The sequence below is a fragment of the Scatophagus argus genome, chromosome 22 (genome assembly GCF_020382885.2).
Source record: "Scatophagus argus isolate fScaArg1 chromosome 22, fScaArg1.pri, whole genome shotgun sequence".
Taxonomy (NCBI): Eukaryota; Metazoa; Chordata; class Actinopteri; family Scatophagidae; genus Scatophagus; species Scatophagus argus.
In genome coordinates this window covers 11,008,735-11,024,081 of record NC_058514.1, presented here as the reverse complement: position 1 = coordinate 11,024,081, position 15,347 = coordinate 11,008,735, and the positions used below count along the sequence as shown (strand labels likewise).

Here is a 15,347-nt window from a genome sequence, read left to right as displayed (position 1 = left end):
ATTTTACAGGAACAAGTTCCTCCTGCGTGAAAGCCTGGTCACAGGGTGGCTTGTCCTCACCTGTGGGCCTTTTGCGTATTTGCGCAAGTATTTGCACATAGAGGCCTCTATTCACTTTCTGGTATTGGTGTGCTGCTTAAAGCAACATCATTTGCCTATGTAAACCAAGCCGAAATCCTTCCCATAAAGAGAGAGATGTGGATAGCACAGCTAAGTGGTAGGAGAAGAGATGGTAGCATGAAGGGAGAGCTGGAAGCACCTCTGCCTGCAGGACATTCTTCTTCAGGACATTTGGCTGTTTTCAGACTTCCAGGGCAAATCAGAGGCCAGTCTTTAAATTCAGTTTTGTCAAGCTAAAGCAATGGAGTGGAATCAGTAGGAAAAATAGACCAGAAGTTGAAAACATTGTGTCTGAGCAATACTCCTACTCCCAACAGAGCACTAGTATTCTTCTTGAGTCAAGTTTCTGTCCACCTGATGAATGTAAGTCCAGTACTCAGCCCTTCTAGTGCCGGTCTTCAACAACTCCTGATAAAACTGTATGGCTTTTTATCTTGTATGCTCCACCATGTTCACCAGCACTTTGCCATTTTTTTGATGTTTGGTGCAGGGGAGATAGTGTATCTTTGGTTTATTCAAGCTTTCTGACTGACAGCAGCTACTGCAGGAAACATGGTTAATGGAAGTGGTGAGACTGAACCAAAACACAGCAGAAAAGCAAAACACTGAGCTGAAAGATGCTAAGATACTCTACAGCTGAAGGAAACTGCTGCTGACTTGGGTGATAATGTAGGTTTATTGGTTAATTATTGATCCGTTCTCTTTACACAACCTCATTTGATTTACTGGCAATGTAAAAACACACGTAACAGCAGGCTTGGAGGTTCTTTTACTGCAGTTTCTATTTACAGCAGTTTCGATATTGATAAAAAGTGTTCATCTTCACCTGTGACACTTTATGAGTTTCCATAAATAATTTCATTCATTTTGGTAAGAATGTCACAGGAGGGGAGCAGTACTCTCCAATTCACCAGAATTATGTGAGTATAAGAAAAAAAGAGGCATTACCAAAAAGGAAACAAAGCAACAGTGACTTGTTTGAACAAGTGTGCAAACAAAGAGTGAAAACTCGTTTCTTGGATATTGTTATGTATAAAGGATAGTTATCTATGGGTGTGGACAAAATAACAAAAAATACACATTACAGTATAGTCAGACACATTTGTTTCTAGTGGAAGAAAAATTAGAAAAGAAAATGTTTGTATTTAATCAAAGATGTAAAACCAAAAAAAATATTGACAATGCTAAACTAAGAAGAAGTGAATCCTTACTTCCCCACACCGAAGTTCAGTGAGGAAAAAAACAAGAGCTCTGCAGGTTTTTCTTTATATTTTGCATTTTTTATTGAAAATATAAATTTAAATTAGGACATGAACTTACTGTTTAGCTGCAAGCTGAATGAATATTTCAACTTAATACACATTAACTTTCACCCAAAGAGACAACATTTTACAGAATACATAAACAACAGCCAATAACTTTAACAAGCGTATTAAAAGACACATAGTATGTAACATAACATAACATACATAACAATTGAAATATCTGTGCAAGCGTTGTACACTGCATTCAACAGAGAACTTACTGGTTTGGGTAACATCTTTACAGTCTTAGGCTGCACTTTACAGGTAATGCTTTCAGAGCGGAGCACTGTTCCTAGGTCAGTCAGAGATTAAGTTGGCTTTTTCAGTGTTTCCACACTGCGGTGAATCGGGTATGAAGGTTCGTCCATGGAGAAGGGATTTAGTTTGTAATGTAGGGACCACATAGTCAAAAGCGGGATCTGTCGAAACAAAGGAGCAGGTGCAGGTTTTAAGAACTTGAAAATGCACATATCAACACAACAAAAAATGATTGTGGTAATTTTACCTGTTTGCTTTTGGGAGGTACAGCCCCCATTTCTTCTTTGTTTCCTCCTCTGATAAACTGAAACAGAATATGGAGAATGAGGTGAGGAAATAGACAAATATACCCAAAGATTCAGTGGCCAGTTTTCAAATGACTTGCACATTTTGCAATAAAGCAATGATTATAATTCAATAATATAATACACATTATACTGAAAAGAACTGTTCTGTATAATGAGTACTTACTTTTTGTGCTAAGTATATTATATATATATATATATATATTATCTTCACTTAAGTGAAAGATCTGATTACTTGTTCCACCATTGGATGTAATATTGCTAATTCATTTTGCTCAATCAGATAACAAGAGATAAAATACACGCAGATAATAGCTCTAAACAGGAATAGCTGGACTCGGGAAGTCCAGTCCTGAGACCTTATCAGGCCTTATCAGGAGCACACAACAAAATCTGAAGGGTGGACACTTTTGACAAGTGCTGACAGAACAGCATGTAAACAGGAGATACAATACCGCAGGCCTGAATATGACTGTGCAGTTTTCTACCTACCTGTTAACAGTGTGTGAAGCATCAGAGTGACAATTATGATGCTAGAGAGGAGAGCACCAGCCGCTGCAACAACCCAGGTCAAGTCCCAAGAGGCCTGACTGGAGATGACAGGTTTGAGATGCAATGATTGATCTGTGAAGAACATTTAGCTGAACGTTAATCAACAGCACATAAACTGAATGATGAGGCATCTGGGCAAAATATGTAAATCACATGTATTAACCAAACATACTGTCACCAGTCACTCCTTACAGAGGAGGAATATATTCAGTAGCTGACTTTTTGTTTCACATGCATAAATATTAATCTAGACCCAGAAGTCAGCTTGGCTTGGATAGTGGAAACAGAATTTGTACATAATAAACAAATCAGATATAGCATGCTCACTTGTGAGCTTTGAAGGTGTTGGTAGGTGGATCTTTTTTAAACTTAGGTTGAAGCCAAAATAGCTGTTTCCTCTTTATGTTCACTTTTTATGCTAAGCTAAGCTAACTGACTCCAGCTTCATATAATACAGAGAGACATTAAAGTGGTCTTGCCCGTCTCAGGTAACTCTCTGTAAGAAAGTAAATGAGCATATTAACCACGTGAACTGTTCTTGTTGAGGATAATGGCATAGTCCTCTGTGTTTATAAGACCTTTGAAAGATAATACAACCAGTAAGCATTCTGCTCCCTACAGTTTCTCAGTGTTTTGTCTTCTTAAGTTTGCATAAAGAAACTGGAGTTAAATGAAAACAGTGTGTCAAAAAGAAGGTCTTCTTCGCTTTCTTCAGTTCCCTTATGTTTATGGATAATGGTTTCATTCATCAAAACTCAAAAAAATAGAGTAGAGTCAATGATGGTGGCACAAAGAATCCTTTTATTTTTCAGAATGATGCCAAGAAACCACTTAAGGCCAAACTTCAGAGGTTCATATGTTATAAACTATAAATAAACTTTTTAGAAATTGCAGCTTCTGATCTGTTGCTGCTTCAAACCACATTTAAACAAAAAGAAGAAGAAGAAAAAGAAGAAGAAGTGGTGGTGGAAGCCATTTAAATTTGAGGTTGGTGTGTTGCCTCAGGGTGTGAATATTTAACAAAAAAGGAAGGTTAAAAAAAAAAAGTTATGTCAATACGCCAAGATTAGACCACACAGGAGGATAAGAGAAAAGAAGAGAAGGATTCATCCCTATTTTATAAGGAGCAGTAGCCCAAAATAACATACTTACTGCACTTGTCAAGACAGTGAATGACCGTGGCAGCAAAATTCACATCGAGCCTTGTCACCTATCCAAATAGAGAATGTGTACTCAAAGTCAGAAAATATGTCCAGAAGTGAAAGGATGGTTTACCTTAACTACACAAACATACCTGAAGACAACAGTCACATAGTTCCTCTGCCAGGTTTAAGCCAACAGCTTTGTGTTTCTCCTGAAAAACACACAAAAGACACAAGAAAAACATTAGGAGCTTTACTGTGCAGGTGTTATGGAAGTTGTCATGGTTGAGATTCTGTTTTGCTTTTATTATCTCTTCCACGTGCTATGAGTCATGTCACTGCCCTGTAGTAACTCACAAGAGAGAGGATTGATTGATACCAAAAAAACAGTGCTGTTGTAGATTTCCTGTGACCAATGTATGTGCAGATACCCAGTGATTTCTATAGGTGCATTTTAAAGGTGCAATTAGCTTTAACTGTTGTGTGGCTTTCCGGAAATCACTGCAAGCAAGTCTTGGCAGCTCCTTCGTATCAATGCAAAAGCTTCCACACAAGGGCTCAGTAAAGTTATGAGAAGTATGAAAATCATGTAAAGCATATGCTCTGGCGTAATTGGAAGAACGTGCTTGACAATGCGTTGATCACCTTCCTCAAACACCAAATTCCCTCCCCCCCAAATTCAAGCAAGTGTGTAATACCTACCACATGTACGGTGTGTGTTTCGGTGATCTGGCATGCAGAAGACCCTTCGGACTTTGCACACAGCCCCACAGAAAATGTTGCAGTGATCTGCGACAACATCTTAACATCTTCATGATCTTGTCTTCTCGTCACAACCACCTCCCATACTGGAAGATATTATCACACTGATCAATTCTACAAAAGCATGCTCTGTAATCACCCTTATGATATAATCTAAATGTTTCTCTGAAATTACTCTAAGAAGGATTTACAGCCATAGACTGACCTCATGGTGCAATAACCAGGTGATACTCATGATAAGATTAGCATGATGTGGCAAAAACTGGTACCTTGGAATCGTGTATCAGCAAAGGGGCACTTCGTCCAAGACTGAGAGCCTGCAGTGAACTGAAGAAAGTAGAACAATTATATTTTGTAACAATTAAAAGCTCATAAACATGACCCAGAAATCTAAACATGAGAATTTGCAACAGAGAGTCTGTTTAACATGTCACACCATGCCCACAGAAAGTAGTTCCAGTGAACTCTTAAGCCACTATTGTAAATAAGTGCACAAAAAAAACACAGCACCAATAGTTCTGCTTTATGGTTGGGTTACAAGTTATCTCTCAGTGCTGAAATAAACTGGAAGGCATGTGGATTTGAACACAGCTTCCCCATTTTTTTCACTGTAGTTACCACAATAAAGGTCTGATAATACACTGTAGGTGTCCTTAAATAGAAATCAAATAACTGAACAGAGGAACTGGTATCACTGCTATTCCCAAAGAGATGTCTGGTCCTTTATTTTTTATCTAATTTCTATCAAAGTTTAAATTCTGTCACTCCATACCACCAAACATTTACATATAATTATGTTTATGTCGAAGGTAAAAAGTTTTTCTGCCATTATCATGTACATATAAAGTTACTGCCAGCATCCAGTTAACTTAGCGTGAGTTAATAAAGCAACATTATCAGGATTCACGTCATGATTATTTCACTATGGTGAAAACCTCTGAAGAGCCAGTGGGGGAAAAGTAATCATTACCTTCATGCATAGCTGAGGGTGTGGATCCACTTTACCAAATGTTATCTGAAAAGAAAAGGTTGATTGAATAGTTACAGGTGATAACCTTCACTCACAGAGCAGCGTTGCAACTACTAAAGTGGATACTTAGGTTTAGATCAGATGCATTAAACACTACACTAGCCACGTTTTGTTTGGGTTCAGATGTAATTGCTATTTCTTTTTCTTTTTTTGGGCCAGCTGGATTCAGCTTTCAGTTGTGGGAGACTATGAGTCACCAGCTATTTTTATGTTAACAGAGCATTCCGTTCTCAAGTGACATAGCCTCAGGTGCTCTCACTTTGTTCTTGTAACACTACTGTTAGGTCAGCAACTGTTTGGACACGTTTTGTACGGTTCTGGCTTTACTTACAGAGGCTAAGTACAACATTAAACAGCATATGTTAGTATATAAACACTTTCTTTTGACATCATCTGAACAGGTTAAGACTGGAAAGGCGTCACTGGCAAAAACAAAAAGCCAAAAAATCAAAAAAAAAAAACCATGTCATCATGACTTTGTGACCTAAAGTATGCTGAGTCAATGAGGAAGATGTAGAGTAACTCAAGACTATTCATACTGTGTGCACAGCTGAGATCATAAGCTACAAACCGATGAATCACAAGACATTCTTCTCAAATAGCATCATGATGTGTTCAAATTCCTCTCAGAGTGTTGTTATCTGGCACGTCTTGTATGTGCTTGATCTTGTGCGTTTTCTCACACGAACACCAACTTCAAATGATTTGCGACCATAACAAGCAGTCAGAAATGTTGCCAGGTAAACACAACTACCGCTTCAACATGTCAACATGAGACTTGTACCTTTTCTCTCCTGACACTCTGTGAGGCATGAGGCAGATCCACACAGATGCCATCCTCTCTTTTCTGACACAATGTAACAACAGCAGTAACTGAACAGCTCGGCTCCCACGATAACATCCCCTCCATTGGGTCAAAGGTAATTCCAAACCACAGCTCCTCGAGACCTGCAGGGGTCAGGAGAGGTCACAATCTTTTTGTATGATATGGTATTGATTAGTTAGTTACTATGGAATTTAATCTGACTGAAAGTAATCAGCTGACTCACGGTCATTGAAGGGGCAGACCTGGACTCTGGGAGCATCCATCACAGCTGACCATCCCTGTGAGGAATTTGTTAATGTTTACCAAGGTTTCAATCCCTTGAATAGTACTGATCATAACTGCAGAGGAGTGTTTTACCTCAATGCAGAGGCAAGGCAAAGGTCTGCCGTATGGGAGGGTAACACTCTTTACAGGTTCCTCCTTCTTAATCTGGAAAGTACAAAGATGAATAGCATTAATATATCTTTCCTTGGCATGTGTGTTTGTGGGTCCATGTGTGTATATGTTTGTGCTTGGCCATTCTTTGTGATTCATGAGTCACATAAGTGATTTTGTCACTGACAGTGTCCTACTGTACGAGCAAGGCAATGAGAGGTTTCAACAGTGACAGCACTACATTAGTAGCAGCTACCTTTGCTCTCTTGAAATATGCAGAGGCATCAAGTGAAGTGATGTGAGTCAGTGAGCAAGTTGATTTAATACCTAATAAGGGCATGAGCTCCCAAAGCACCAACTGGTTAGCAGGGGAAAGGTTTCAAGTAATAAAGGGCATGGTGACATTCGAAAATCATTTGTTGAGATGGTCGTAGTGCTTATATTTAGACTCTTCATACTTGCAAACCTTTGGCCAATTGAGGGAAGAAGTACCACGTGGTGATGACGTAGATCCCATAGTGCTTGTAGTGGATTCACTTTTTACTTTTTAGTAAAACTTACAAAACTTTCAAAAGTCGGTGGCTATACTCTATGAAGGCAAAAACATATGTCCTTTTACCATTCTACCCTATCTTTCAAGTTCATTTTCAATATTTTGCAACACAGTCATTCCAATAAATGAAAGGACTAACCAGAGTATTGACCCCCATGCCGATGCAGATGAAATCCTTACGGCACAGACGGAGGTGGTAGTCGTAATCCTCCAGCATGTCTGACACACTGACACTCAGCTCCTTCCTCTCTGGGTTTATGTCATAGGACAGCCTGCCAGCTGAAAGACACGTTACTGCATGTAATATACAACCTATGAGCAGACCACTTGGCTTACAATACTGTACATAATGACGCATTGCCTAGTTTGGTTGAGAAAAAACAAGCACTTACTGATGCATTCAGGGACATGTTTTTTCAAATCTTCATTGATGCATCCTGTGGAGAAAAGTAACAATGTTTAAAGTGCTTATAGCTGTGTTGGGGAAAGATCACAGCAAGACAAATGTGACATAACAACTGCATGTGAGAACTTTACATAACATCCACCCACCACATTTTCTCCCGATGAATCATTTACCTTCATCTTAATATAACTGGATTAAAGTGTCTCCAATGTGACGTGCTCCTATCACTTACAAGGAAATATTTACACAACACCGCTTACTGACTTCAATTATTCATTCTGAAGGCAGTGTAGATTCAGCAACTTAATTTCCTGTTAGTTAGTCATGTTTCTATGAATATGTGCTCTGCATAGTCATGCCAACATGCACGTGCTCTTACCAGGAGCTTCAAAAGTGCCTGTCCACGTTACGCCACAGTAGCTCGGCACAGTTTTCACCGTCACTTTGACGTGTTGACTCGGAGAAATATCAGTGCAGTCATTCTCAACTTCCACCTTCAGCAAAAGGTCAGATAAAGAGAGATAGCGGTTACATGTCAGCCACATTTCAGCAATCTTTCTGTGGAAATTGCTGTACGTGTTTGAAACCATGTCAGCATACAGTAGTGTCACAACGCACAAGAAAAGTGCATCCCATGATTCGGAAGCTTGTGGTGTCAACTTGCAAAGCCCGAGTGATGCAGAAATTGCATGTAGTTTACACTCTTATTTCCTATGTGCACTTACTTGATTATAATACTGGTGAGACATGAAAACTTACTCAAACATAAAAGTCACTCTTGCAAAACAGTCTGGAATAAATTAATTAATTAAACTAAATGTCCAAAAAAAAATACCCTTTGATGGTAGTGGATCTGTTGACAGTACCTGCAGTCCAGACATTCGTTCTCTGGATGCTCTTGTAAAGCTGAGGATTCTGCAGTTCTCCATCATCCCTTCAGTGATGGTGCAGATGGACACACCATGGATGGACTCTGCAGAGAAAAATATATCAAGGTAAGCAGCCAGAAGATGACTTGAAGACACAAAGACACAGATGTCAAGGAGTAACTGTTAACCAGCCAGTTAGCCATTCCAAAATTAGCACTGTCTATGTGTCACATTTTACTGGCCAGGTCAATTAAAGGCTCACATGGGACCGAAGGGATTTCCCCTCTCCATCCCAGATAGTGAGGAAATCCATAAAGGTTATTACAATGTAGTTCTTATGCAGACAAATGTGCCTGAATGCGTGCTTTGATCCACACTTAATCAGATCATGCAGCGTGTGTGTGCGGAATCAGGAACAAAAAATGTCATTTGACATATTCATTATGCAAAAGAAGAAGTTTGATCACGGAAAGTGTTCTTTTTTATGAATGAGACTTCCTTCACAATTTATCTGCATCATGATGATACTGTCTCTAGCCATGACTAGTCACATGGCTTGACCGCACCCAAAGTGTTTCAAACAAAACTTCCTCATCATTGCAAAATTAAATGGGTCAGACCTTACATTATGGAGGTTGGTTATAGAGAAAGCACACTAATTCTAAAACGTAAAGGCAGTGAGGACAATAGGCGGCCACTGACAGCTAAAGTATTGCATAAGTACTGTTGCAAAATTGTTACCATTTTCGGCTCCAAAGTCACAATTTTGAATTTCTTTAAAATGGCTTTAATCAAATTGTTAAACTAACAGATGAACTGAGGCCCTGAACTGAGAGTGACTTACTCTTACTTTTTTTCATCTGTGAAACAAGTCATGCCAATTAAAATACATTTTGGCTAGAAATTATGTCATGTTTAGAGTGCATGGAGAAATTAAAGCTCATCTGGAAGAAAACATGAATGCTTTTAGTCCTATTTACAACATGAAAATTATCCTGAAAAAAAAACAAATTTCACTTGCCAGAACCTTTTTTTGTTTTAGGATTACTATTACTGCAAGACCCACAGTGTATAGCCATGTGTGTTTCCATATAGTAAGACTTTGTAGCTCAGTTGAAAGTCACTGCATGAAAAAAATGAGCTAGACGACAAATCACCGGACAACGCAGTGGCAGCTGAATGGTATTTTAGTATAAAGCAATGTGTTGTGTGTACTTAATTTATCCCATTTACATACCAGTAAGTTGTAGCTTGGTTTTGACTCTGAGGTGTAGTGAGCACTTCTGCCTGCCCTCACACCTCATGACTGCAGACAGGCTGATGTTGTGGAACACGGAGGAGGTGCTGAGACCCTCAGCGGCGTTCTGACATGCAGGGGGAAAGAAAACTACACAGGACAGGACAAGGATACAAGAAAATAAATGTAAAATATCATCTTTCAGGGTACAAGTCCAATGGAAGTGATCACAGTGGGTGAATACGTCCATGTCCTGAGGTGATTCAGGCTTGACTATTCATTGAGGAAAACAACACACTAGAATTTCCTCTACTATTCTCATGAACAGCATTGTGATTCCACACTGGTGCTTTGTGTTCTTAGAAAGCACATGATCCAGAGAGCAAATAGTCTAGAGTAGGAGTCAGAGTCCTGTCAGTGTAGTTATTTTCAATGCATGTCAGGTAGCTATGAATTTAAGGTGGGGCACTCTGTAAAAGCTGTCCAAAATGAGTTATGATTACAGTTTCTGTGGCAATATAACAATAAAATAAAAACAAATTAAATGTGGAAAATATTGGTTTTTGGCAACAGAACACAGCATTAAGTTGGTAATCTTGCAGAATTATATCTTGTGTGCATGCATAAGTGTAGATGTGATGTAGCCACCACATGTCTATACTCACAATATGGCTTGGTCTTGCAGTGAAGGCCCTGAAAGGAGGGAGGGGACAAAAGAGGCACTCGAGTGAAACAGACTGTGTTTTTTTGTTTTGTTTTGTTTTGCTTTGCTTTTTTCAGTATAATGAGCTGCATAAATAATGTAATTCTCAATAAAGAGAACAAAGATAACAGCTCTGCAGAACAGGGAATTCCCAGACAATGGAGTATTTCACATCCTCATTGTTCCTTCACGTAACACCCAACCAGTTTTTTTCTGCTGCAGCTAGCTATGGGTAAAAGCACAGCAGCCCTATCTTTTATTCAAATCCCCACATTGCGCTTTTTGTGGGCAGTCGCAGTCTGTCCTCAATCCACATGAATTCAGTTTCACAGTGATGCAAAACATGCAGCAGTGATGTGCATCAACATTAAAGGCCTGGGTTTGCTTCCAAAACATGCAAAATATGTTTGGTTAGTCATCAGTCAGGAAACATGTCCTATAAAAACTATTCCGGATATTCACATCTGCTGCTACGTCTGCACCCAGTGATGACTGACAGTATGAGAGTATGCTTTCACTTTTATGACATGGAAAATGCCATTCGTCACTGAAGGCTTTGAGATTTTTCTATGTAAAAAAGTCTGAGCAGGTCTATGACATCTCTTTAGGTGGCACTGTTCTGAAGTATCCATCCAGTATTTTGTTGTCAGACCAAACAGTGTCTGGTATAACAACAGCAGCAGCCACAATTCGCATTAGGTCATCGTCTACAAGTCAAAACATTTCATATTTGAGTTTCAAACTGTTATCAGATATATGGAACAAGAGGTGGTTACCTGTTACAACAAGACCCTGATTTATGTTAGGAGTACATATACCCGTAGAAACCGCAAAAGAGAAAGGTGGCTTGATTGTGCCCTTGGAACGAGGACAAAAGAGATATAGCTGAAATCTGAGTTTATGAGTCTGCTCAGGTTATTGAGAATATTCAGATTCCTCATGTAAGGAAAAGTGCTAACACCTCTCTGTGAAAACACAAGTAGAGGTCCTGGATTCAAAACCTCATACAGAGCATGGAAATTTGCAGTGTGATAAGTCATTTTTGCCTCAAAGGTGTCACCTATCCACTCTGCAAGAAGACTGGCAGCTGTGCTAGTTTCCTCCTTAGATCTGAGGAGATGACTAAACGTGAACACAGGTGAGTGTGCCCTCCGTAACGTGATCATACAGTGTGACTGCTTGTAGTTTAGTGTGCACACTCACCTTTGATGTGCCCTTAAACAGTGAAAATACTAAAAATGACTCAACAGGTGATTCACACAGTGGCAGGAATTGACTTGGAGAGCCTTGCAGGCAATCTGTTCACATGGTTTACCTCAGGGACTTATTATTAGTCGTGGTCATAGGAGAAGTGTTATTATGTGTAGTAGTAGAGTCAGTCATTAGTGTTTTACTTTAGTATTAGCAGTGGTAGTATCATCAGAAATAGGAAATATTAGAAGTGAATAATAAGCAGCAATTGCATTGAGTGACTCTGTGACTATCTGTGAGAGTATATTTTTTAACAGTTTGAGTTTAATGTTTCTGCTGAGTTTTACCTGAGAGCAGTTGGTGCCACATTTCTCTATCCTCTCCAGTCCTGTTGCAGCTGCAATCAGACCCAAAAAACAAGGGAACATCAACACAGCAACCCAAAGGATCATTTTCATCACTTCTTCTTTTTCTTCTGCTCTGTTTCTTCTCCAGGTCCTGTGATCTATGGCTCTTCTTATCCTTTATATCCCTCTTCTTTTCTCTTCTTCTCAGGCCGGGCTGGCTAGCCGGGGTCAGGTGATGAGGGTCAGCTCTGGGAGGTATCTGAATGGTGAGGATGCTCTTCTCTTTATTTTGTCCTGAATGTGATGATAGTCAGTGTGTAGTTGTGCTGTGGAAGAACCAAACACACAATGTGAAAGGCAGGCTGCAGCATAGTGAGAATTTAAATATTCCTCAGTGGGGTGGGAGGGGGGGTAGAGGCGGGGCTTGCAGGGCATATTTAACATTGGTTGTGTGAAGGAAACAGAAACAGACACAAAGGCTTTTCCTCTTTTGCAATACTTCCAATAAGGTTTCAGTTTATGTCACAGCACATCCTCTTACCTTCATCTGCTTTCTGGAACCAGTGCTCATGACATACTTTAAAATGTCCTTTTGACTGTCATAATAATGAACCATAATTAGATGGAAGTGGTACTGCCGCACCCTACACACTCACAAACAATACAGCAACAACTCTTCACCTTGATTTAGACGAAAATTTCCCAACTAAAATGTTTTTACTATTGCCTCAGATGATACTGATTCATACAGACAACCAAGTGTGCCTGGCACGTCTTCTTTTTTTTCTCTTTGACAGAAAACAGAAAACCTTTTACATTCACTGTGAACACACCAATCCTACAGTTAAATCTGGTTCGCTCAGTCAAGCCAAGAGAGGAAGACAGCTGGGATATGGTGGCTGAAATTCGATATAAGCATGATCCTTATTATGTCACATTCACCTTGCGCAACCTACACTACAGCACACTCTTCCACTCCGCGCCAATTCATCCGACATTACATTTTGAAAAAAAAGAGACAAAACTTTGCATAGATATCACCTCAATATCATCATCATGAATTTGCTTGGCCATAATCATTGAGTGATAGTGTAGGTGGTGAAATCCCTAAATACTTTGCAAATGCGCACTGAAAAAAAAACATTCTTAAACTTTTGAACTATCTGCCCATGCAGTTTATCACAGTGTGGTGAACCTCGCCCCCATCCCTGCTTGTCAGCAACTGAATCTTTCAAGGATACCCCTTTCATACCCAATCAGTCAACTTTTCCAGTCTTTTGTCGTACGTATCCCAACTTGTTTGGAACATGTTGCGGGCATCATACTCAGAATGAATGTATACTTACAAAAGCAACAAAGTTTATCAGTTTGAACTATGAATGCCTTGGCTTTGTACTGTATTGACTGAAAATAGGTCAAAAGGAATTGCATATTGTTTTTATTTATTACTCTAATGCTGGGAAGAAGACTGGGGAATGATCAGCCATATTCCAAGCTCTTCCAAGATGATGATAAAAGACTCCCCACAGTAAACCTGTCAGGGTACAACAGCAAAGTTGCAGTTACTGTCAAATGCTGCTCTTCCTTTAAATGCTGGGTTGTGCAATAACATCAAAGCTCAAGACCATAAAAGACCTGACTCAACAGGACCAATAAACTGATTACTTCCGCAGTCAGTGTCAGCCTATACAAAAGTGTTTCTTGAAGCCATGGCCTTAAAAGCAGATTTAATCTTTTATCTAAACAATATACTAAAGGTAAATCTTAGGGATACATCCTCAAAAAAAATAACAATTAGATCAGAAGAATTCTAATTGTTCTGACCTGGTTTTACATGTTCCTAATAATGGAAGTGTAGTTACTATTCAGCTATGTTACCATTGTTCTTCCAACCAGTGTGCTCAACCCTGCTTCAGACAAACACGCACACATAGTTGTCTTGAATCAAAATCAATTACACACAATTACACAAAAAAAACTATGTCAGGCAGGTGGAAACTAATGGGCAATCAAGGAGCAAACAAGAAATAAACTAGTCTGCATGCAGCACTAAAGAAAGCACTATTGACATAAGCCCTGTTTATTAGAGGATTTCTTCACAGCACTTGTTACTGTTTCACAGACGAACAATGTAAATATGGTCGGAAACATTTCCTGATTAAACACTCTTGGAAGAAAATTCTCAGGTCTCTTGGACAGCCATTGTGGTTTCAGTGGGTTAAACCTCCTCATCTCCTTTGGTGTAATGGCTCTATCTACTGGGATTCAGTGTGTATTGCAGTACAGTTTGTGTGTGTGTGTGTGTATTCTGTTTTGTTTTGTTGTTATTTAGCAATGACACTTTTCTCAGAAACACATGCTTTAGTTTTCTGTGTGACAATAATTCAGTTGTAATAATAATAATGTTGGTAAGCTATTAATAATTCATCCAGTGGGTTTTTATTTATCATGAGGAATCAAGTCTGTCTGTCATTAATAAGTGATTCCTTACTGGAGTCACCAGTATTTTCTGCACCTCACAAAGTACAAAGTACACAAAGGATTTGACTGCCATAAAAATAACCAGCTACAGCGAGTCAGGCTGGAGAACACTGCTGATGTATAATAAGAGACTGTGTGAAAAGAAATGATTCACAGACATAACTTACAATTCATAAACTCTGGATGAGCAGTTGGTAACCAAATAAAATGCTCTCAGTAGTATCTGTTTTCTTCTGTAATAACCGACATGAAAATGAAAGCAGTCAGTGTTACATTCTTATCTTATGTATATTTTCGTTTAGAAAAGTAGTAAATCTGCTGGACCTCTCAAGCCCTGGCAACACAGACTACAGAGCAGCCCATTTAAGAAGGCTTCCTCCACTATGAGATTGTGGCCTGCAGAGTTCTGCGGGTTTCTACAGAGTCTATAATGTCTATAGACCTGGCTTACCTTTAACCCCCTGTCAGCCGCTGTAAGCTGCTCATCCTGCGCTGTGAGAATGAGAAAGCTGAGCTCATACTACACTGCAAAAAATATATCCGTCTCTCGTTTGGCCTTGCGAGCCTCGAAATCCCGTTTTGTACAAATAAGTCAAAAGCTGTTGTTTACAAAAGAAACAATTCTCGCTTGTTTCTAATTCCCAAACAGAGCTGTCCTGAAGCAGCAGTCCGTCGCTCCCTTCCGATGAGATCTGGTTGTTTGATTAACAATTGAAATTGTCACGCTACAGCAGCGGGGGGGGAAACAATGAGAATTTATGTTAATGTGTTGCTTTTCAATTTCAACGTAAAAAAAAACAAACACGCGAGCCTGGAGATCACGATCGGAGTGAAATCTTTTGCAGTGTGCGTCCACGGTTGATCACATGACTCTGATAATCTCCTG

The 15,347-nt window shown here is 39.4% G+C and overlaps 1 protein-coding gene across 2 annotated transcripts; it reads right to left on the bottom strand.

Moving 5' to 3' along the window:
• Positions 1 to 1,378: 1,378 nt before the first annotated feature.
• On the bottom strand, positions 1,379 to 15,296 carry il17rel (interleukin 17 receptor E-like). Of its 2 annotated transcripts, XM_046379119.1 has the most exons (19): positions 14,913 to 15,296; positions 11,981 to 12,306; positions 10,405 to 10,432; positions 9,740 to 9,889; positions 8,500 to 8,606; positions 8,013 to 8,127; positions 7,620 to 7,664; positions 7,367 to 7,506; positions 6,657 to 6,728; positions 6,523 to 6,577; positions 6,258 to 6,421; positions 5,414 to 5,458; positions 4,713 to 4,770; positions 4,384 to 4,529; positions 3,834 to 3,893; positions 3,692 to 3,749; positions 2,480 to 2,611; positions 1,930 to 1,986; positions 1,379 to 1,843 (listed from the first exon to the last, which is right to left on the bottom strand). In XM_046379119.1, the coding sequence occupies exons 2-19, from the start codon at positions 12,089 to 12,091 to the stop codon at positions 1,722 to 1,724; spliced, it is 1,665 nt and encodes a 554-aa protein (XP_046235075.1). In that variant the 5' UTR covers positions 12,092 to 12,306; positions 14,913 to 15,296; the 3' UTR covers positions 1,379 to 1,721. The 2 variants fall into 2 exon arrangements, 1 of the variants encoding a protein (XP_046235075.1); XR_006842210.1 differs by lacking the exon at positions 1,379 to 1,843 and having other exon boundaries at positions 2,480 to 2,577.
• Between the last annotated feature and the right edge of the window lie 51 nt (positions 15,297 to 15,347).

Excerpts from the sequence above, each read along its gene's own strand:
- il17rel (XM_046379119.1), bottom strand. The coding sequence starts at position 12,091 with ATGAAAATGATCCTTTGGGTTGCTGTGTTGATGTTCCCTTGTTTTTTG. Across the intron at positions 7,507-7,619 it reads ACATGTCCCTGAATGCATCA|CTGGCAGGCTGTCCTATGAC; the intron begins GTAAGTGCTTGT and ends CGTGTCTTTCAG. Across the intron at positions 5,459-6,257 it reads AGAGTGTCAGGAGAGAAAAG|ATAACATTTGGTAAAGTGGA; the intron begins GTACAAGTCTCA and ends TTTTCTTTTCAG.